Here is a 21,921-nt window from a genome sequence, read left to right as displayed (position 1 = left end):
TTAGGGTCTCCACGCCATATCAGCAGGCTATGGCTTCCCCTTGAGCATAAATGTTTTATTGTCACCTCAGGGCTCTCAGGCAGGTGGGGCTGCTGCATGTCACAGTTGGAGGGAAGTGCCTGACATTTCACACTTTGGGAAACTGAGGCCCATGGGCGGTCAGAGAATGTCCTAAAGGTACACCGAGTCAATAGCAGAGCTGGGACCACCCCTCAGTGCTCCTTCTGGCCTCCTCATCCACCCTCCAGCTACCCTTCCATGGCTGGGGTGGGGTGCAAGTGGGGTCCTTCATAAGCTGCCCTTGGGGCCTTCCCAGATGGGTGTTTTGTCTAGAAGGAAATGCTACCCTCATAATTGCCTCCACCATAATAATGTTCCCACCTCCCATTAGAGATCTACTGCCCTTTCTACAATTCAGTCATATTTGGGTGGTCAGCACCACACCAGGACTGTACTACCACACCTGTCCCTCTGGAGTCCACTTCCAGTCACTTTCTTACAGCACAAGGTTCCTCTGCCTGCCTCCCGGTTCAGGCTGGGTCCATCATTGAGTGAACTCCAGCCCTGCACCCCCACCCCTACTCGGCTAAGTTCAGACCAGGACTCCATCTTCTGTTGCGTTCTTCCTTCGGGGTCACTTGCCACTTGCAGGGCTGCGCGCTCTGTCTTGCAAACCTCTTCTCAGTCACCCTTACCCGTTCAGTCCTTGGCGGGTTCCTTCAGCCTGGCAGTCAGCGAACCAGGGCCCAATCCCAAAGCCAGTCTCTGGGTGTGTCCCCACCCACCCTCCCATGACCTCATCTCCCCGGGGCCGGAGGGCGGGGAAAGAGGCGCACACAGCAGAACCATCTTTTCCCCCGCCCCACCCCGCTCCGCAGGCCCGGGGACCGAAAGAGGGCGGGGCCAGGCAGAGGGAGCTCGCACCGCGCCGGCGCGCCCTCAGTTGGAAAGAAAGTCGATGGACGCGCGCACGGAGCGATTGGTGCTGACGTCGACGGCGGTGACCTTAATTTCGGTGTCGCCAAACTGCATGGCGGCGCGGATCTCGCGGCGGCCGGGAGGAGCGCCGGCAGCGTCCTGGCCGCAGTCGGCGGGCTCAAGCTCGAGACTGAGCGCGCCGCATTTGCGCACGCCGGGGTCGGTGATGAAGCGCGCATCCTCGGTCGCGCAGCAGTACAGGTTGATGAGCACGCGCCGCTGGCCCGGACGCGCCGGGCAGTAGCTGCGCCGCACCTCCTCGCCCAGGGCCACCGACTGCTCGGCGGCCACGAAGCGCTCGAAGACGTCGGTGCACCAGCGGCGGCCGTCGCGAACCAGCAGCTTCTCGGGCGGGTGGCGCCCAGGCACAAAGCGGTTGAGCACGCCCACGCCATAGGTGAGCGGCGAGCGGCGGACCCGCACCACGCCCGGCGCCTGGCCAAACAGCACCGCGCCTTTGAGGATGGTGAGGCCCACGTCGTGCGGGACCACGACACGCAGACCGCGGGCGCCCAGCGCCGCCTGCACCGCGTGCTGCAGCACCGCTGACTCGGCGAAGCCGCCCACCAGGAACAGCAGCTTCACACCCTGCACCTCCGGCCGCGCCAGCAGCGCCTCTGTGGTACAGGACGCGGGACGCGGGTGAAGAGGGCGGAGAAGGCGGGAAAAGAGAGAGAGCCACTGAGGCCACCACTAGGCGGCCACCGGCGCCTCCTCTCCCTAGCTCGTATCCGCCTAGCAACTAGAGAGTAGCCATTTGAGCACTTTCTTTGAGAGCTCCCGCGAGTCCTCGAGGGCTTTGCCTCCCCAACACTCACGCTCCCCACTTCTCTCCCACCACGAAACGTGGAGAACAAGAGATAAGGATATGCATTTACACGTATTAAACACCTAGACGTTGTGTGCAAGACATTATGCTCACTGTAGATACTTCAGCTCATTTTATCCCTGTGATAACGTTTTGAGAACCCAATACTATCACCCCATTTTATAAATGGGGAAACTGAGGCACCAGAGGTTTTTTGCCTTGGCAAGACTACATATCAACCCCCTAGCTCTTAATCACCACTGCACTTCATCCTCCAGGTGTTCTAGATGATTCTAGGTCTCATCCCAGTGTATGGATGTGTGGAGAGTTCTAGGCACTGATTGGGGGGGGAATTATTCCGCATCTGTTTTATGTAGGGGCGGGTGGAGGACCGAGTTCAGGTGCTCACCTATGTGCTGGATGATCCCGCTGACTGTGGGCTGAAAGAGCTCGTTCATGGCTTCACAAGACATTCGGAGCATCCCCTGTGAGGACCACTTCACGAAGTTCACGCTGTTAGTGGTGAAAGGGGCACAGACCTATCGGTCAGGGCCCAGCTGCTTGCCCCAGTTTGGGGTCCGTGGTTCTTATTCTCTACCTCTGCCACCAGGCAGAAGTGCCTGGGCACCGACTGCACGTGGTGTCTGGAGGACTGGACCTGCTGGATGTTAGCCCTCATCCCCACCCTACTCAGTCAGGATTTAGTTGCCAGCCTGCTCCAGGTTCCAGGTACGAGGTCCTGGGGGAGGCCTCCCCTTGTTTTGGTGCAGGGAAGCCAAGGAGCATGGGCCGGCAGGGCCCCGGGGTGCGGGTGTAGAGAAGGCTGGGAGGAGACCAGTCATTGCCGCCTCCCGGCCATGATTCTCTCTCTTGCCCCAGTTCGGGCTGCGGATTCCGTGGGTGGAGCCTGCTGGGCTGGGGCACTCACTCGCTGCTCCCCGCCGCCCCACCCCGACACCCTGCTGGCTTGGTGTATATGTGGGATGAATCAGGCAGATCCCCCACCGTTCCTTGGGGCCCGGGACCCTCCCGTGCACGGTCATTTCCGGGTCGGCAAACCCTGCCTGAGCCCGCGGGCCCGGGACCCACCTGCTCCTGCGCAGAGCGGTCTCCACGTTGTGGCCCCGCTGCTTGCGGTAGAAGTCAATGAAGGAGAAGGGCAGCGAGATGTTGAGCGCCCCTGCACGGTGCGGGCCAGCGGTGCGCTTTCGAGCCTCGAAGGCGATGGTCAGATCTACCCAGGCTGCTGGCCGTTGCCTTTTGAAGGTGGTGATGAAGTCCTCGCCGAAGATGCGGCATAGCAGCTGCTCGAAGGCCAGGTCCACGCCCACCGCGCCATAAGGGCCCCCTGGGGTAGAGCAGGGGGCGGAGGGGGCGTCAGCGCTCACCCGGCTGCCAGGGTGCGGTGGCGGGGCCGGGGCCCGGGCCACGCTGGGTACCGGGATGCCGCCTGGCTACTCACCAGATGCCTTGTAGAGCTCCTTGAGGGTGCCATGGGGCTGCTCCAGCTGGTGCACCGTCAGGTCCACGGTGCCTCCGCCGCAGTCGGCCACCACGTAGCGGTCTCCTGCGGCGGCGAGCGTGGGCACACACTCGTGGGCGGCCTCGCACCCTCAGCCCTGCGCCCCCTCCAGCCTCGCCCAGCCTCCAGCCCTGACCCGGGTCCCAAGGCCTGTCTGCAGGGTTGGGGGAGGGACGTGAGGGGCTTCAGGTGCTTGAACCTCAGACCACCACATATGGGCGCAGGGTGTGGGGGAGAAATGGTTCCAGAGGCTCTGCAACTCCACCCGAGCGTCCGCGGAGAATCCCCTGGAGGAGTGGGAGTTAGGGGCGCCGCTGTGAGTGGGGTGGGGGTGTGGGTGACTGTGAGGGGACGGCCAGGTTAGGTACAGCGGATGGAGGAGGAAGAGACGGGCTTTGCAAACATGCCTTTCCCCCCATCAGTATATGGTGCCCGGTAGGGGCCAAGGATAACTCTCCATCCCCCTTTCCCTCTACCTGCTTGCATCTCTGCCCACAGTTCTCCTACACCCGACTCCACCAGGAACGTGCGGCTGTGGCGGTACCTTCGCAGCTGCTCCCGAGCTGGGGGTCAGGAGATAGCAGGGAGTGAGATTAGAAGGAGGTGCTCCAGCTATGGCGTTCAACTCCCATCCTCCTGCCCAGGCCCTCCATGGGCACTGGGAGCAACCAGTGCTCCTGAAACTCCAACCTGCTCCTGACTGGGAGAGGGCAATCCTGAACCCCAAACTCCCACCCTGTATCCAACAGCTGGGGGGGAAGTATTTATGGACACAGGGCTTTCCTTTAACCCAGGAGGTCTCAGGTCATGGCAAAATCAGGGTTAGAGGGTTTGGAGGAGTGGAGGCAGGTAGGTGTCCTTGGAGTCTCAGAGGGGACTCAGGACTTAGGGCTTCTCCCTGCCCTGGGAGATGGCATCTGGGAGGATGACCATAGCTGTCCTTGGCCTCAGTGCCTGGTCTTGGCAGCAGGAGCTTGGGGCTGATGTGTGTCAGGGAAGATGATGGGAGTGAAGGGGACAGCCGATGCAGTGGGTTGACTTCTTCCTTTGTCAGTACCCCAGCAATTTCCTCCTGGGATAGGCTGTGTTTCCCCTGACCCTCAGACTCAGGGCTGGGCAGAGTCCTGCCCTCCTCAGACCTTGCTCCCCTAGGGCAAGGTGAAATCTCCACCCTGAGATTGGGTTCCCCCAGGTAGGACATGTCCCACCCTGAGACGAGGTTGCCCTTGGGCAGGGCTGTGCCTCCCTCCCTCAGATGGGCTCCACCAGGCATGTTTCTGCCTGCTCAAATTGGGCTTCTCCGGGGTGGGGACCCCCTTCCTTTCATACTGGACATGGCTGAGCTTCTGGCTTCAGTAACCCTCTGACCCTCCAAGGGTGGGTGGTGTCCCTGGGGGCAGCTCACCCTGACGGAAGCTGGAGTCGATGGAGCGGCGCTCACCCAGGCGCCCACCACCTGGGGCCCGGCCACTCAGATCCCGGAGCTGGTGCAGGCGCAGCTTGCGGCAGTATACGGAGGCAGCTTCAGGCTCCAGGGCGATGAGTAGCTGCTCTGCATTCTCTCGGGACACTAGTCCAGCCTGGGGATGGGTGGTGGGCAGGGTCAGGCGGCACCGTGGGCTGTCACACCTAAGATGGCACCGGGAGGTGGGGAATCGCGGGCCTGTGGGGGCTCCCACCTCCTCCTCCATCACACCCCACCCATGTTAGGCCTCTCAGGCCCCTCTGTGCTGCACAAATTTGGAGCTGCCTCATAGCCACGCTGTGACCAGGCTGGGGAGGGAATGGCCCTGGCCAAAGATGGGGAAGAAGTTGCCCAGCAGGAAAAGACTCTAGACAGAATGCAGACCTAGAACCCCTGGGATGTGTCCCTTCAAACTTCCCAAGATAGCGGGGCTGCAGCAAGGTTCCCCTTCACAGGTGCAAGTGGCCAGCTGAGCGCTGGCTGGGGGTGTTGGCAGAGACTCTAGCACAATGTGGGGGGGTGTGGTGGCTCAGAGGAGATGGTGGGGAGCCCTTTTAGCTCACTGAACCCTGTTTCTCCACCAGGCTGGTGTCAGATGGTAGCCATAGGCCACCCCATTCCCAGGAGAACTTTGTTCCCAGGGAATCTGATACAGCAGGAAGGAAGCTGAAATTCCAGGCAACAAGACAGGCCAGTTGGGTGGAGAAAAACACTTGAGATCTGGAGTTATTTCCTTCATCAGGGCAGGGGATCCCTGTGGGAAGTACGTCATGGTTTTGTAGGGTTCCCCAGATTCTGACCAGATAGGGAAGAGGGATAAGGGTGTGAATGGAGACTTTCTACCCAGGGCCAGACTTTCCTGAGCAGCCAGGGAACAGCGTGAGAGGAAAGGGGGTGGGGAAATAGGCAAGGGGACGCTGGGGGAGCAGGTGTTTGTTCCAGCTGGGGACAGCCTTGCTTCTGTTCTGATCCTTGCACAGGTATGTTCACTGTGCTCAGAGTTAGCTCCTTCCAGTGAAAAGGGTAGCCATCTACAGACCTGGCCCTGGGTCATGCCTGGCCCATAGGTATGGGAGGATTGGGGGCCCCTCCAGGGTGTCTACAGGCAGGCTTGAGATCCCTTTTGGACAGCCTAGGGTCTGTATCCAAGGCTCCAGGGTTAGGACCAAACAATGAGTCTTGAGGCTACACCCTCTCTGTCTCCAATGGAGCCCCCCAACTCCTTGCTCTAGACCTTGGAGCATCTCAGTGGTAGGAAGACCTGTATGCACTGGCCATAATCGCCTCCCTTTATACTTTCATAGTCCTATTTCCCCTGCTCAAGAACCAACAAAGGTGGGCGGTGGTGGGGGTGTCCCTGAAAATACTGATGCCAAGTGAAGTGAATGTTCTAGGTGCCCTGCCTGCCACTATGAGTGTTGGCTGCTATTGGCTCACAGCTGCTACCTCCTCTGGATAACGGCCCTCAGCTAAATGGGAATGGCCTCACTTGGAGAGGTATCCCTCCCATTCCCGCAGAACCAGTGACAGACCGATACGGATGTGCAAGAAGCTGGCCCCAGCTCTGTGCTACAGTTCTCCCTCTGCAGCTCCCCATGGGATCTAGCTGAGGCTAAACTTGAGGCTAGACTCTAGCCAAGACCACATCCTTCATAGCTCCTTCTCCTGTCCCACCTCCCTCCCTTGCCTTTCTCCTGACAACCCTTCTTCAATAGACCTTAAGTATAAGACTCTCCATCTTGGGCTCTGCTTCTAGGATACCTGACTTCCCGCCTCCCTCCCTTGCCTTTCTCCTGAGAACCCTTCTTCAATAGACCTCACGTATAAGACTCTCCATCTTGGGCTCTGCTTCTAGGACACCTGACTTAAGGCACTGTCTACACTGGCCTGGGCTGTGCCTCTTGTCCCTCTGTCCCCTGTTCTGCAGGCCCACTCCCTCTCCTGGTGGGAGCAACCCTACAAACTCCCAGCAGGAGCAGGCTGAAGTTCTTTCCACAATGACTCTGTGGTCTCAAGGGTGGTGGGGTGCATGCAGGCATGGGGGCAGGCCCGGGCCTTCCTGAGCAGTGTTCTCTGACCCGTCTGCACATCCTCACCAGGTAGGCAGCTTCCCGCATGAACTGCTTGGCCGGCTGTTTCCAGATGGCAGGCACCGTCAACACCCAGCGCACAGTGTCCTTCTCTGGCAGTGATGGGCTCTGCTCCCTCAGCTCCTGGTGCAGGAGCGGGCAGTCAGAGAAAAGGTGGCTTGGAGGGAGGGTGGTCTTCAGCCCTCCGCGGAGCTGGAGGTACTAATCAAACCACAGGAAGGACTTCCCAGCAGAGTTGGAAGAATCGGCCCCCCTCCCATCAGTATGGCTTGGTGCAGGCTCTACCAGACAAAAAGGGAGGAGGGTACTGGAGAAGATGACCTCTGACTTCCGGCGGTGGCTACCCATCCAATGTCGGCGACGGGATGGGGGAGCGGTTTCGGATGAGGGGACAAGAGGGGGTCCCTGCTACAGTCGGCAGAGGTGGGGCCGCAGCGCACCTGAAGGGCGTGCTCCCTGAAGAAGCGGAGGGCATGGGCGAACACCTCCAGGGCGGGCATCGTTTTTCCATTTACTGCCTCTAGCTGGGTCTTCAAGGTGAGATCCTGGCAGGGACACAGGGCGGCTCTGCAGGAGGCCTCAGCTCGGCACTCATTTCCTGACGACCTTGCTCTTAAAATCGCCCCGTTTCCTGGAGCTTCCCCATCTCTTTAACACCATCCCACTCTTGCCCCAATCTGACATGAGCTCTGTCCCAGCCCCTCTCCTTAACCCCACCCCTCCTGCAACCCCAGCTTCACTATTAGCCCCACCCACATTAGCCCCACCTCCACCTGTCTCATTTCTGTGCTCCGCTCACACTGGAGTCCGACGTCTCCCTTTAGCTCTGCCCCCTCTCAGCCACGACTCCATCCGGTCGGTCCTCACGCGTTTTGGTTTTGCCCCAGCCCCACCCCCCCATTAGCCCTGCCCTTTTCAATGCTGGCCCCGCCTCCCTGTCTGGAGCCCTGTGACTCACCGTGGCGCTGTGGATCTTCATCTTGAACTTCTCGAAGTAGAGCCAGTCCCGCGCCTCTTCCGGGTCCAGGTCATGGTAGTAATCGCGAGCGGTGTAGCCAAAGCTGTGGAAGGCGCCCTCCGGGGTCAGCAGCAGGCAGGTCGGGGTCTTCTGGTGGGCCACGCCCGGGTCTCCGCCCTCCCATTTCCTGCGGAGGCACAGGGCCGTCAGTGCAACCCTCCTTGGGTGGGAATCCAGGCAGAGGGAACAGCATGTGCAAAAACTTACAGATGTGAAAGAGCAGGGAGAACTAGCTATGGGTCGGTTGGACAGGCAGCAGGAGAAAATACAAGAATGCTAAGGTGAGATCATGAAGAGCACAGAAGGCCATTCAGAATTCTGTCTTCGTGGATTTTAAGTAGCGAAGAGGTATGACCACATTTGCCTTTAGAAATAAAGGTCACTGGCTCCCATGGAGCAACAGAATGGAGGGAAGAGAGCATGGAGAAAGGAAACCAAGGAGGAGTATATTGCAGCCATCCAGGTGAGAGCAGGTCGGGTCTAGAGATGTTAGGGACACATCTAGAGATGTTAGGGGCTTGGTGTCTGGTGGGAGGAGAGGGCTTAGGAGGACGCCGGGATGTCCCCCAGTTATTTCCTGTGACTTTCACCTCCACAGGACAGAGATAATGTTCCTGGATGTGTCCTTAGCCCCAGCATGGCCTCAGCTGTGTGTGTTGATGAGCAAGACATCTGGGATGTCCTACAGCTCCTAGAGGGCCGTAAGTGCCTGGAGCCTTTGTGGTTTCCTGTGATGCTGAAGGAAGGACAGTCCAATCTCACGAAGCTAAAGTCCCATGTATTTTGGGAGCAGTTACCTGTCTGTCTCTCCATTCAATCTTCCGTCCAGTCTCCAGGCCTGGAGAAGCCCCTCTTACCTCCCATCCCAGTGTGGGTTGAGAGCTTTGAGGTCTCCTATAGCTTTACCTACTGCCTGCCAACCCTCTAGGACACATTCAAAGGACTGGGGTCTTGAGGTCCCAAGGGGAGTGTTCACACAAAACCCACCAACATCTGAATGAATTTTTGAAACATGTCTTTCATAACAACAGTGTGACTTGTCAACTCAACCCTTAGAACCTTCATTTTCTTGTTTTTTTTTTTTTTTTTTTTTTTTTTTTTTTTTTTTTTTTTTTTTGAGGCGGAGTCTTCACTCTGTTGCCCAGGCTGGAGTGCAGTGGCACCATCTCGGCTCACTGCAAGCTCCGCCTCCCAGGTTCGCGCCATTCTCCTGCCTCAGCCTCCCGAGTAGCTGGGACTACAGGCGCCCACCACCGCGCCCGGCTAATTTTTTTTTTTTTTTTTTTTTTTTTTTTTTTTTTTTTGAGACGTAGTCTGGCTCTGTCGCCCGGGCTGGAGTGCAGTGGCCGGATCTCAGCTCACTGCAAGCTCCGCCCCCCGGGTTCCCGCCATTCTCCTGACTCAGCCTCCCGAGTAGCTGGGACTACAGGCGCCGCCACCACGCCCGGCTAGTTTTTTGTATTTTTTTTTAGTAGAGACGGGGTTTCACCGTGTTAGCCAGGATGGTCTCGATCTCCTGACCTCGTGATCCGCCCGCCTCGGCCTCCCAAAGTGCAGGGATTACAGGCGTGAGCCACCGCGCCCGGCCCATTTTCTTGTTTTTTATTTGAGATGTTGGACCCAGGAATCACCTCTAGGAATCTACCCCATAGAGACTGCAGCACAAGTTTTCATAGAAGGATATTACTGCTGCATTTTTGTAATAGTGAAAAATGAGAGGAGGGAAAAAACCCCTAAAACTGTCAATAGGGGAATGGATAAATTATGACACATCTGTACTATGGAATACTAGGCAACCGTTCAAAGAAAGTGGTAGCTTTGTATGTACTGACATGAAATATCTACAAAATAATGTTGAAGCTTTAAAACAAAGCAAGCTGTATATCTCACTTTTACTTAAAAAACACATATATGTTTGTATATGTGTGTGTTTGTCTACAAGCTTAGAAAAATATCTGTGGGCTGGGCATGGTGGCTCACGCCTGTAATTCCAGCATTTTGGGATGCTAAAGTGGGAGGATCACTTGAGGCCAGGAATTAAAGACCAGCCCTGGCAACACAGTGAGACCCTGTCTCTCCAAAAAATTTTTTTAAAAATTAGCCAGGTGTGGTGGTACTGCCTGTAGTCCTAGCTACTCAGGAGGCTGAGGTAGGAGGATTGCTTGAGCCCAGGAGTTTGAGGCTGCAGTGAGCTATGATCATATCACTGCACTTGTGGTATGATCACTGCACATAGCTTGTGTGACAGAGCAAGACCCTGTCTCTCAAAAAAAAAAAAAGAAAGAAAATAAAAAAGGCCGGGTGTGGTGGCTCATGTCTGTGAGGCACTCTGGGAGGCCAAGGCAGGCAGATCACCTGAGGTCAGGAATTTGAGACCAGCCTGGCCAACATAGTGAAACCCTGTCTCTACTAAAAATAAAAAAAATAGCCAGGCATGGTGGCGCACACCTGTAGTCCCAGCTACTTGGGAGGCTGAGGCAGGAGAATCACTTGAACCCAGGAGGTAGAGGCTGCAGTGAGCTGAGATCGCACCATTGCACTCCAGCTTGGGCAACAGAGTGAGACTCCATCTCAAAAAGAAAGGAAAAGAAAAAAGATTTGCATATTTTATTGTATGTTAATTCAAAATTAAAAACAAAGTCTTACTTTTCTTTCAGAGGGCTGGGAGCTGCTCCAGTTGAGACCAGGAACACAGGCCTGGGGCCCATCCTCCAACCTTTAGCCCGAGTGGGGAGCCCCAGACTAGGGGTGGCAGGGCCTCTGAGGAGACCCCCATGTCTCGGTGACAGTACTTTTGGGACCAAGCTCATCCCTAGGTATGAGGAACTCCCCACCCACCCCACCTCACTCTCCCAGCCCAGCTACCCTCACCTCATCATGTGGATGGCCTCAGGGTCACTGGCAAAGCTGAAAGCATAGCCACTAGACGTGGTGCCAAAGTCAATGGCCACCACCACGGAGAAGGAGGCCTGCTGGGGGGCTCGGGCCTCGGGCTTCTGCAAGTGCAAGACCTAGAATTAGCAAGTAGCCAGCAGGGACACCCCCACCCCCCAACCCCCAACGCTTCCTCTGCATGGGGAAGACACTCCCTCCACTGACTGTGGTCCAGACCAGCCCTGGACCTGGCCCACACCACCTGCCCACCTGCTCAGGCTCCTCTGCCCTCCCAGGCTCCAGGCTGAGCCTTGGACATATCTCTCAGGTAGCCCCAGGCAGGGTTCGTCTCAAGCTCCTGCTTTCCTGCTTCCAGCCTCTGCCCACCCTCCCCCGGACTGCCTTAGCCCCACCCCCACCTCACACCATCTTCATAGGCAGCCACTAGTCTGGGCCCAGCTGGGAGCAATTTTGCTCCTCCAGGCAGTTTTACAGCACATGGACCAGTGCATGTATTTTACCCTCTTGCTCCTTGTGGCCACAGTGACACAAACCAGACTGATTCTATGGCAGACAGAAGAGAGCACGTGCATGTCTCCAGAGAATTGTGTGCCTTCTCCTGTGCCAGGGCTGGACTCCCTGAGAATAAGGGGGTCCCCACCAGGGCAAGGTCATCCACATGGGGTGACCCAGGGAGCTTGGGGGTGGGGAGGTGGTATCCTGGATACTTCAAGCTAGTAGTTTCCTTTTTATTTGAGACCGGGTCTCACTCTGTCACCCAGGCTGGAATGCAGTGGTGCGATCTTGGCTAACTACAATCTCTGCTTCCTGGGTTCAAGCGATTCTCCACCCTCAGCCTCCTGAGTAGCTGGGATTACAGGTGTGCACCACCACGTCCAGCTCATTTTTGTATTTTTTTTGTAAAGATGGGGTTTCATTACGTTGCCCAGGCTGTTCTTGAACTCCTGAGCTCAAAGCAATTTGCCCACCTCGGACTCCCAAAGTGTTGGGATTACAGGTGTGAGCCACCATGGCCAGCCCGAGCTAATAGTTTCCAGACTATTTTTTTTAGCAACATGTCTCCTCTCCTTCAGATATGACTTGGATTAAGGTGGACTGTGGTCAACAGTAGGCCCAGTGCTCTGGGGACCTAGAAAAGCCACATGCTCAGAGGAACACTTGCCTCAGCCAGGCCAGCTTCAATGGCTGTGGGTGCCTCCTGTGTTGGGGGGGGTTGGGATTAGTTACATGGGGCTCACCTTCTCAGTAGAATTGTTACCTTTATAGTCCAGGGCCGCCCAAGGCCAATCCTTCTGGGGGGCACATGACTGGAGTGTATGGGGACAAGAGGCATGGTGGTATCCCCATCCCCTCCTCCTTCCTAGCCCAGGCCCTGTCATGACATTGCCAGGCACGATCCCATCCACACCACCCAGGCTACCCACCACCTGGTCCCTGCTCTGCGCTTACTGGAGACTGCGAGGGTGTGAGGGGGGCAATGCCGCAGCTTTCCTGGGTCCTTGGGGAGCCGGGTGGGCTAGGCACTGGGGACCGCTCCGGACTGGAGCCTGCAGAGAAGAGAGGGCAGTTCATCCTGGCACAAGCAGGGTAGGGATGGCAGTGGACCCCAAGCTAGGCACCCAGAGGTTCTCCATCAGTCCTTGCTGGGCTAAGGCAAGGGGCTCTCTGCTAGGGAGGAGGACTGGGGGGTGTAGGAAAGACACGCGTGACGTAGGGGCAGGAGCTGAGGGTCTGCTATCAGAAGCAACATTTCCCTAGCGGGTGACCCGTGCTTTCTCTGGGGACTCACTGTCTCCCCACTAGGGCCCCTCAGAAACACAGTGCGGGAGGGGAGACAGAAAAGCATTGTGTGGCAGGGAGACCCAGTCCAGAGACGGAAGGGCAGGGGAGATAGGGCAGGTGAGCTCCTGGGAGGGAGTGGAGGAGAGAGAAGCCCTTCCCCTTCAAAAGGTGGGGCTACAGACCTAACTGGCTCGGAGGTGGGGTTGCTCCCCTCCACCCTAAAGTTGGGCCACGTGGTTCTAATCAGGGCTTGAGGGAACTCCCCAGCTCCCATGCCCACAAGGGCCACAGACAGGCCCAACTGGCTGCTTGGGGAGGATCCAGGAGGGGCAGCATCTCCTCCCACACTCATAAAGACAGCCCAGTCCTGAAAGGGGGGTGTCCACACCATTAGGAAGTCTGATTCCCACCCCCCACCCACACATATACACACACCCTGAGCCAGCATTTCAGGGCAGGAGGCCCCATCAAGACCCTCTTGCAGGCCTGGGACTGAGCTGGACCTTTGGTGGGAGGGAGTGGAGTAGCCCTGGAGGACAGCCCCAGGCCTGGCTCCAAGGATCAGGCGGCTCATGAGGCAGGAGGGCCTGCCTGACTGGACCCCCACAGGTGTGGGCCAGTAGCTGCCACCACCACACTGGGCATTGCTAAGGGGCATGTGAAGAGTACTGGGGGCAGCCTTGAGATCCATGGACAGGCCAGGGAGGCTGGCTAGGGAGGGAGAGTGAGATCTGGTAGGAAGCTCCATGGACAAATCAGGCAGGCCCTGTTCTCCCTCAGCCACAGTCCTGCCATGTGCTGCCAGGCAGGTCTCCACTCTCCCTGGCCTTGGGGGTAACCTGGGAACATAGGTGAAGGGCCAGGCATGAGGGGGACTCTGGGAAGCACCTGGACAGGGCCAGAGTCTGAGGTGCTGGAGGGGCAGGGACAAAGTGGCCACATTCCAAGGGCTGTCTCTCCTCAGGCAGCCAGGGCAGGCTCCGGCCCTGCCACCAGCTGCAGCCTGAGAGGCCAAGTTGCTGTGGCTCGAGCTTGGGAAGGGAGGCAGGAAGGAAGGGCCCAGCCCACCAGGTCTTTGTGAATGGACTTCCTGAGGAGTGTCCCTCTTGCCTCCGGCCTCCCACCCCTGCAGAGAACCAAGCCTGCTCCCAGACCAGGCTATGGGCAGATGCACATGCACATGCACACGCAGAAGTCTCTGCATGCATGCCCACCTGCAGACTATACTCCCGTACACAGATCCTGTGCACAGAGACCTGCCCACAGAGACACACACTCACTGATGCACTCACACGGGGTCCTGTGCACACAGCCTGAACAAAGCACATGGACCTGCAAACACTCCTGTGCACACAGACCCTCCATGCACACACAGAATTCTCTGCATGTGTGCCCACTTGCAGACTATAGTCCCGTACACAGGTTCTGTGCACAGAGACCTACCCGCAGAGACACACACTCACTGACGCACTCACACAGGGTCCTGTGGACGGAGCCTGAACAAAACACACGCACACGTATACACTCCTGTGTGCACAGACCCTCCTGGCACACACACATGCACTCAGCCCACACTCATATATACATGGAGGTCCTGTGAATAGACAAGTCCTGTGTGCACACATACTCACACATACTAACATACACAAACCTCTGCACACAGACCCTCCCTGCACACACGGGAGGGTCCAGTAAGCACAGACCTGCCCTGCACACATGCACACACACACACACACTCTCACTCACAGAAGGGCTGTTGGGAAGCTCTGTGGGAGAGGTACATTGGACAACCTGTAGGTGGGTCTCAGTGCCTGCTGGGGTGAATGGGTGGTGGGGCAGGGCAGAGTGGTGGGGGTCCTTACCGATGTACAGCCCCTGCAGGCCCATCTCCGGGACAGCCAACATCCTTGCAGGCCCTGTAGCTGTCAACAGGAACAGACAAGCAGAGTGGGATTTATTTGTCCCTTTGTTCCCTCACTGAATGCTTATTTATTTTATTTGTTTACTTTTGGCTGGAGTCCTTTGAAGCAAATCCCAGCCATCATGTTGTTTCACCTATGAACTCTTTAATACATCTCTCCAACAGATAAAGACGTTTTCAACAACATCACCGAAACACCATTCTCATGTCCAATGAAATTAACAGTAATTCCTTAAATCTCATCTAAAGTCCCACAGTTCCCAGCTTGTCTCAAAAAATGGCTTTACTTTCTTGGAATCAGGATCCTCCTAAATGTTTTCTGGTGCCTGCTCTGTGCCAGGTGCTAGGAGATATCAGTGACCCAGAGAGACACTGTCCCTGCCCTAGAAACCAACAGTCTGATGGAGAAGATAATTAGGCAAGTGATTTTGAAATGACAAGGGTTGCTGAGTGCTGGGAAGGTCAAAGCTGGATAATGTGGGATGGGAAGGGGACATGGTAAGTCTGGACGGAGGGCTGGGCTGGGCTCTCACCCTGCAGGCAGGGCCTGTGCACCCTATTTCAGATTTGGTTTTATATGAAGGGCAACAGCAAATCTTGAAAGCTTTGAGGTGGCAGGCTGGGGTGGGGGCATGACTCAATTTGTCTTTTCTTTTCTCTGAGACAGAGTCTCACTGTTGCCCAGGCTGGAATGCAGTGGCACGATCTTGACTCACTGCAACCTCTGCCTCCTAGGTTCAAGCCATTCTCCTACCTCAGTCTCCTCCATAGTTGGGATTACAGCTGCATGCCATGCCCAGCTAATTTTTGTATTTTTAATAGAGACGGGGTTTCACCATGTTGGCCGGGCTGGTCTCGAACTCCTGACCTCAAGTGATCCGCCCACTTCGGCCTCCCAAAGTGCTGGGATTACAGTCGTGAGCCACCATACCTGGCCTTCTTTTTTTGTTTGTTTGTTTTGAGATAGGATGTCACTCTGTCACGAGGAGAACCTACACTTAAAGGCCGAACAGAGGAACATGGACTGGCCAAGGAGATTGAGATGCCCCATGGTCTCATGAAGATTGTACCAAGAGATGGGTAAAGCTAGATCCCTGTAAGAGGTCCTCAGATGAGACTGGAAACACCTGTTTTAGTGGCCCAAGGCAGGTAAGCTTAGGTGAGGAGTGAGCAAGAGGTCACATGAGCTAGAACTTCTTTTCTTAAGATGGGGTCTTGTTCTGTTGCCCAGGCTGGAGTGTAGTGATGTAATCATATTGAGCTAGAATTTCTGAGAAGCTTGGCTGAGATCAGGAATGCATGTGAGGGCAGTAGTTGGAGGGTGCTAAAGCTGAAGGGAGGTGAGGAAGCATATTTATTTTCTAAGATGGGAGGGCCTCAATCCTGTCTGAAGTTCTGGGGCCAGGCTATAGGCAGGATATTCCAAACCATCAACAGCTTTGTTACTCAAAGTGTGGGCTGAGGACCAGCAGCATTGGTATCACCTGGGAGCTTGTTAGAAATGCAGAACCTCAGGCCTCATCCTAGACCTGCCGAATCAGAACCTGTATTTTATTTTTATTTATTTATTTATTTTTGAGGCAGAGTCTCACTCTGTCCCCCAGGCTGGAGTGCAGTGGCGTAATCTCAGTTCTCAACTCACTGCAATCTCCACCTCCCAGGTTCAAGCGATTATTCTGCCTCAGCCTCCCAAGTAGCTGGGGCTACAGGCATGCACCACCATGCCCCGCTAATTTTTGTATTTTTAGTAGAGTCGGGGTTTCACCATATTGGCCAGGCTGGTCTCGAACTCCTGGCCTCAGGTGATCCGCCTGTTTCGGCCTCCCAAAGTGCTGGGATTACAGGCGTAAGCCACCGTGCCTGGCCTATTTTAACAAGATTCCCAGGTGATTCAGGTGCACATTGAAGTTTGAGAAGTGTCGCTTAACAGTGTCTCTCAACCAGTCTGCAGACCACTGACACTATGTTCTCATTGGTGGGCCTGGCTGCTCCCCTAAACAAAGGGGGAGGCTACACAGGGCCAATCCATTCTCTCTCTGTCACCAGCGGCCCGATCAGAAAGTTTTGCTATAGAACACAGGCAAACACAGAGCTGGCTCTGGCATGCCCATACACACATGCACACACCCTTGCTCACACAGTTCACACAAACCAGCCCCACCATGGACAGACACCTGGACTCCCGCACACTCTTGTATGTCCAGGATTCTCCTGCATGGCCAGCACCATGGAGATTTCCAGACACTCTTGCTGTCCTCTGTACCATTGGAGGTACACAGTTGGATGCTCAGGAATCAGAATCAGAAAAAGGATGGGGGCTGGTTGTGGGCACGCATATAGCAGCTGGCTGTTGTGGAGAAAAGAGAAAGCACAGAGAGGGGAGGGGAGGGGTCTTAGGAGCCAGGGGCAGGAGCCCAGCTTAGGGTGATGGAGTGGGATGCTGAGCTGGGTCCCGCCAGCTCATGTGAGCTGATTATTTCTGTCTCTTCCCAGTTCTGCATTCAATGATATCACATTGGTAGCTTGAAATCAGTCATGGCTGGGAGTATTTACACCACAGAAATTGGCAAGCACTACAAATCAGGATTTTATCCCTCTACCAGAGCTGATTGAAAACCATTAACCAGCATACTACTGGATCAAGGCCTCGAGGGAGGAGCTGGCAGCCCTATTTGTATGTTGTTCTGATTCTTCAGCAAACACTTATCGAGATTCTTCATGCCAGGCTCTGTGCTTAGCACTGGGGAACCACTTTGCTGAATGAATGAATGGATTTTCTGGACTAAGGCTATTGTACCTGGGGGAGAAACAACCTAGAACCACCAGAAAAAAAAGACTCTGGGCTGGGCACCATGGCTCACTCCTGTAATCCCAGCACTTTGAGAGGCTGAGGCAGGTGGATCACCTGAGGTCAGGAGTTCAAGACCAGCTTGACCAATATGGTGAAACCTCGTCTCTATTAAAAATACAAAAATTAGCCGGGCATAGTGGCAGATGTCTGTAATTCCAGCTACTCAGGAGGCTGAGGCAGGAGAATCGCTTGAACTCGGGAGGCAGAGGTTGCAGCCAGCCAAGATCGCGCCATTGCACTCCAGCCTGGGCGACAAGAGCAAGACTCCATCTCAAGAAAAAAAAAAAAAAAAACTCTGAGTCCTCCTTCTATGCTAGATTCCACATCCAAACCATGGGCCTATACTTTTCCTAGCTATCGGAAGCTTGTCCAGTTATCTACTGTCTCTCATGCGATATGCTGAGTGCCCCTATGCTGGGGTTTCAGGGATGGCAAGAGCCTATTAGGGCACGTGGCATGAGTGCATCATGCCACATCTCTGTGCCTCAACGCCCTTTCCGGTAGAATGGGTGACACAGAGGGCTTATGTTAACAAGTCCAGATATGCAAGGTGTTGATAAAAGCAGGGAGTTGGGCAGGTTTGAGCAGTGTTCTTTCCCTTCGTGATGCGGATTCTGAATTTTCTTGTTAGAGATTTTGGTCTCACTGAGAATCGCATTCTAGTCATCACGAGTTCTTTAAGGAAGGAGGTAGGAACTAAATCAATTTGTGTTAAAGGCTGCGTGTGGTGGCTCATGCCTGTAATTCTAGTACTTTGGGAGGTCAAAATGGGTGGATTGCTTGAGCTCAGGAGTTCAAGACCAGCCTGGGCAACATAGCAAAACCCCATCTCTGCAAAAGATACAAATATTAGCCAGGTGTAGTGGTGCATGCCTAGAGTCCCAGCCACTTTGGACACTGAGGTGGGAGAATTGCTTGAGCCTGGAAGGTTGAGGCTGCAGTGAGCCATGCTCACACCACTGCATTCCAGCCTGGGTGACAGAGTGAGACCCTATCTCAAAAAAATAAAATAAAAATGTGTTAAAGAAGGAGGATCCCACGGATTCCCCGAGAGGTGGAGGTAAGCCAAGAGGTGGCTGACTGCCAAGCAAGCACACACACCCAGGAACACTTAAGGAGAATGCTGACCACAGAACATGGGACAAGCCCAGCTCCCAAAAGCTAGGTCTGGGTGGAGTCCATAGCTGAAAATGAGGGGAGGCTGACCCCCGCTTCAGGGGCCTACTAATTTCAGACTGGTGGTGCCTATGGGTTTGAGAGTAATTGAGTGGGACAGTTTGATTTACACAGAAAGGAACTCCATTTCCTGGCTACAAGCACATGCCAAATTCTGGCCCCAGCCTGATCCCTAACCCTGCCCATAGACTGACCCCTAACTCCTGGCTTCATATTGACCTCTAGTCATCAGCTTCTCCCTGACCCCTGGCCCTGACTTCTACTCAATAGGCAGGGCCTATTAGTCACTGGGGACCAGGATAGGGTGTGGCCCAGCAGGAACTCACAACCAGAGACTCCCATCCCAGAGTGGCCCCGGTCTTACAATAGCCTAGGATGAACCCTGCCCCCCTCCCCCGGCCCACTCCTGCTCTTTTTTTTGAGACAGGGTCTTGCTCTATTGCCTAGACTGGAGTGCAGTGGCACAATCACAGCTCACTGCAGCCTCGACTACCTGGCCTCAAGCGATCCTCCCACTTCATCCTCCCAAAGTGCTGGGATTACAGGTGTGAGCCACCTTGCAGGGGCCAGACCCTTTGCCTGATAGAGAATCCTCGGAGGATCTCTTCCTGGGTGGGGTGTTTCAGCTGGGCACTCATGTCCCCAGGAGCACTATGGGAATGCAGTGTTCTGGGTTTCAGGGCTCCACATGATGCCTGTGTAGACAAAGAGCCCACCCAAGTCCTTATAGCTCCCCTCCTGGCTAGGACCCTGCCTCTTCCGCCTGCTGTTCTCTGCTCAGCACCCAGCCAGCCCTGTAATGGAACAGGACTCCGTCAGCGGGCTAAGTGAGGCCACAGGCGTTTCTTCCAAGCCACAGACTGGGCCAACCAGGGCCCAAAGCACAGATCAGAAACGGCACCCAAAGGGCTGCCCCACTCTGTTCTGGAGGGGAGCCCTTAAGAAGAAGGGACCATGGGTGGCTGAGTGAGGTGGCTGCCCCATCCTGCGCTGGGGCAGGGAGTGACAGAAATGGCCTCCCATGGCCCCTCCCTGTCCTCATCTTTGCTTTCCATACATCCTGCCGCACCCCCTTGGGTCCTCATCATGGGAGCAGCCAGTTCACAAACAACAGAGCCCCTCCCATGCTCTGCCCACAGCCCCCCATTACCCCTCTCTCCTGGGATTCCTGCGCTGCGTCTGCTCTCCGGAGAGTCCCTTTCGTGCTCACTCCCTTCCAATCTCTCTCATCAACACACGCTAGCCTCACAGACAGGCTCCACTGCCCCAGCGGGAACCTGGACCCACCCCACCTGGACCTCAAGCTTGCCCGGAAGACCAGGTCCCGGCCTCAGACCCTGGCACCTGGGTCACTCGGTACTCTGCTGCACTTCGGGACCACAGGGCCTGGGACCCCTGAGGCACCCCCAACACACACACATACCCTCAACCCCCAAGTTTCCACCTCAGGCCTAGGCACCGGGTCCCCCAAATTGGCTCCCTGGAGCGGGCCCCAGCCCACACCAGTCCTGCCAGCCTGTAAGACACAGGAGTTTCTTCAGCCTCAGCCTCTGAGCAGCTGTGCAAGGGACAGGGGAGGTGGTCCCCCGAAGCCCAGGTGGGAGCCCAAGGTCGCAGTCCCAAGTGCCTTCCCGAACCCGCAGCCTCGCTGACGAGAGGGGTTTGCAGATCTGCCCCCACCAGACGCGTGGAGTCTGGAGGTTTTTGGTGGGGTCTCAGCCGACAGCCCAGGACGGCAAACCTCCGCGCCTTTCTCCACTCGGGGCGCCCAGCAGCCCCCGCCCCAGAACTCACCTCCGCCCTCCCTACAGTTCGAGCCCCGTCCAGCCGCTGCGATCCCGGGCCCGCAGCCCGTTAGCCCTGCCTGCTGTGGCGGCCGCAGCCCTCGACGTGCGCCCGGCCCTGCGGCCTCCCGCCTCCTCTCGCCGCCCACCCCGCCCGCCCGCCGCCCCCTCCCCCAGGCCGGATGGCCGCGCCGCCTGCGCCGCCGGGTCGGCCCGCGCTCCCGGCCCAGATGTGCGAGGCCGGGGCGGGGCCTGCCTGCGCGGGCCTCCGCCGAGGGGCCCAGCCTGGTCCCGCGTCCAGGGCCACTCCCTGAGCCCCTCCTGCGCCTCCCCCGCTCCGCGAGCAGCCCAGGGGGTGGGAGAAGGGAGAGGGGGCGGCGGAGGGAGGGGAAGAGGAATTCCAGACCCTCGTCGGCCTCCTGCGGTCCAGCTGCGAAGGGGCTCCCCTGCCCCGCCCCCACAGGCCCACCTTGGGGCTCAGCCTCGGCCCCTTCAGCGAGGGTCCAACAGCTGAGGGGGAAGGGACCGCCCTAGACCCTTCCACTTCCCTGCCCCAGACTCCTCCAGTGCCTTGACCCAGACCTGTCCAGTCCCTTGACCCAGAACCCTCTCTCCTCCCACCCCTGCTGCCCCTTCAGTTTCCCTAGCCCGGTCCCCAGTGGCCAGAAAAGAAGCAGAATCGCGGGTGCGGGCAGGCCCTCAGGTCCCCAGGCTGGGCCTAGCTCTGTCCTTGCTGGAGTTCAGACGACCGAGGCGAGGAGTCTCACAGACTGAGGCCCCATGCCTGGTAAGGGGACCACTCTGCAGCAAGGGGCGCCCAGCCTCTCTTACGAGTCTCACAGCATTTTTTCTTGTCATAACCGGGACCCTACTGGGGATGCTGGGACTTGGCCTCCAAATAGGGGGTTTGTGGGGTGAAGATCTCTTTCTGGGCAGGGAACCGTGGCTCATGCCTGTAATCCAGCGCTTTCAGAGTCTGAGGCAGGAGGATGGCTTGAAGCCAGGAGTTGGAGACCAGCCTGGGCAACAAAGGGAGACCCTGTCTCTAAAAAAATTTAAAAATTAGCCAGGTGTAGTAGCTCACGTCTGTAGTAGCTCACGTCAGTACTCAGGAAGCTGGGGTGGAGGATTGCTTGAGCCCAGGAGGTTTTTTATTTTTATTTTTATTTTTTTTGAGATGGAGTCTCGCTCTGTCACCCACGCTGGAGTGCAGTGGCATGATCTCGGCTCACTGCAACCTCCGCCTCCCAGGTTCAAGCAATTCTCCTGCCTCAGCCTCCCAAGCAGCTGGAATTACAGGCGCCCACCACCATGCCCAGCTAATTTTGTGTATTTTTAGTAGAAACAGGGTTTCACCATGTTGGCCAAGCTGGTCTCGAACTCCTGACCTCAGGTGATCCACCCGCCTTGGCCTCCCAAAGTGCTGGGATTACAGGCGTGAGCCACTGCATCCGGCCTACCCCAGGAGTTTGAGGCTGCAGTGAGTGTGATCACACCACTGCACTCCAGCTAGGGTGACAGAGACCCTGTCACAAATAAATGAATGAACGGATGAATGAATGAATGACTTTCTGCTAGGTCCCTCGTGGAGCTTTCAAAGGCAGCTGACTGGTTCTGCCTGCTCCCCTTCC

At 56.5% G+C, this 21,921-nt stretch overlaps 1 protein-coding gene and 1 long non-coding RNA gene across 2 annotated transcripts in view; one reads left to right on the top strand and one right to left on the bottom strand.

Annotated features, from left to right (window-relative positions):
• Positions 1-34: 34 nt before the first annotated feature.
• On the bottom strand, positions 35-20,430 carry HSPA12B (heat shock protein family A (Hsp70) member 12B). Its single transcript, XM_050745209.1, has 13 exons — positions 20,301-20,430; positions 14,421-14,480; positions 12,226-12,323; positions 10,753-10,877; positions 7,822-8,008; positions 7,304-7,408; positions 6,870-6,986; positions 4,714-4,888; positions 3,785-3,871; positions 3,249-3,353; positions 2,876-3,134; positions 2,196-2,299; positions 35-1,595 (listed from the first exon to the last, which is right to left on the bottom strand). Exons 2-13 carry the CDS (start codon positions 14,461-14,463, stop codon positions 940-942), a joined length of 2,061 nt encoding a protein of 686 aa, XP_050601166.1. The 5' UTR covers positions 14,464-14,480; positions 20,301-20,430; the 3' UTR covers positions 35-939.
• The window catches only part of LOC126929142 (uncharacterized), a 33,184-nt gene continuing 13,558 nt past the window's right edge, over positions 2,296-21,921 (top strand). Inside the window, exon 1 of the long non-coding RNA XR_007717083.1 lies at positions 2,296-2,515. This is a non-coding gene — a long non-coding RNA (uncharacterized LOC126929142). The remainder of the gene's footprint in view (positions 2,516-21,921) is intronic.

The sequence above is a fragment of the Macaca thibetana genome, chromosome 10, assembly GCF_024542745.1.
Source record: "Macaca thibetana thibetana isolate TM-01 chromosome 10, ASM2454274v1, whole genome shotgun sequence".
NCBI lineage: Eukaryota > Metazoa > Chordata > Mammalia > Primates > Cercopithecidae > Macaca > Macaca thibetana.
This window is presented reverse-complemented; position numbering and strand designations above follow the sequence as displayed.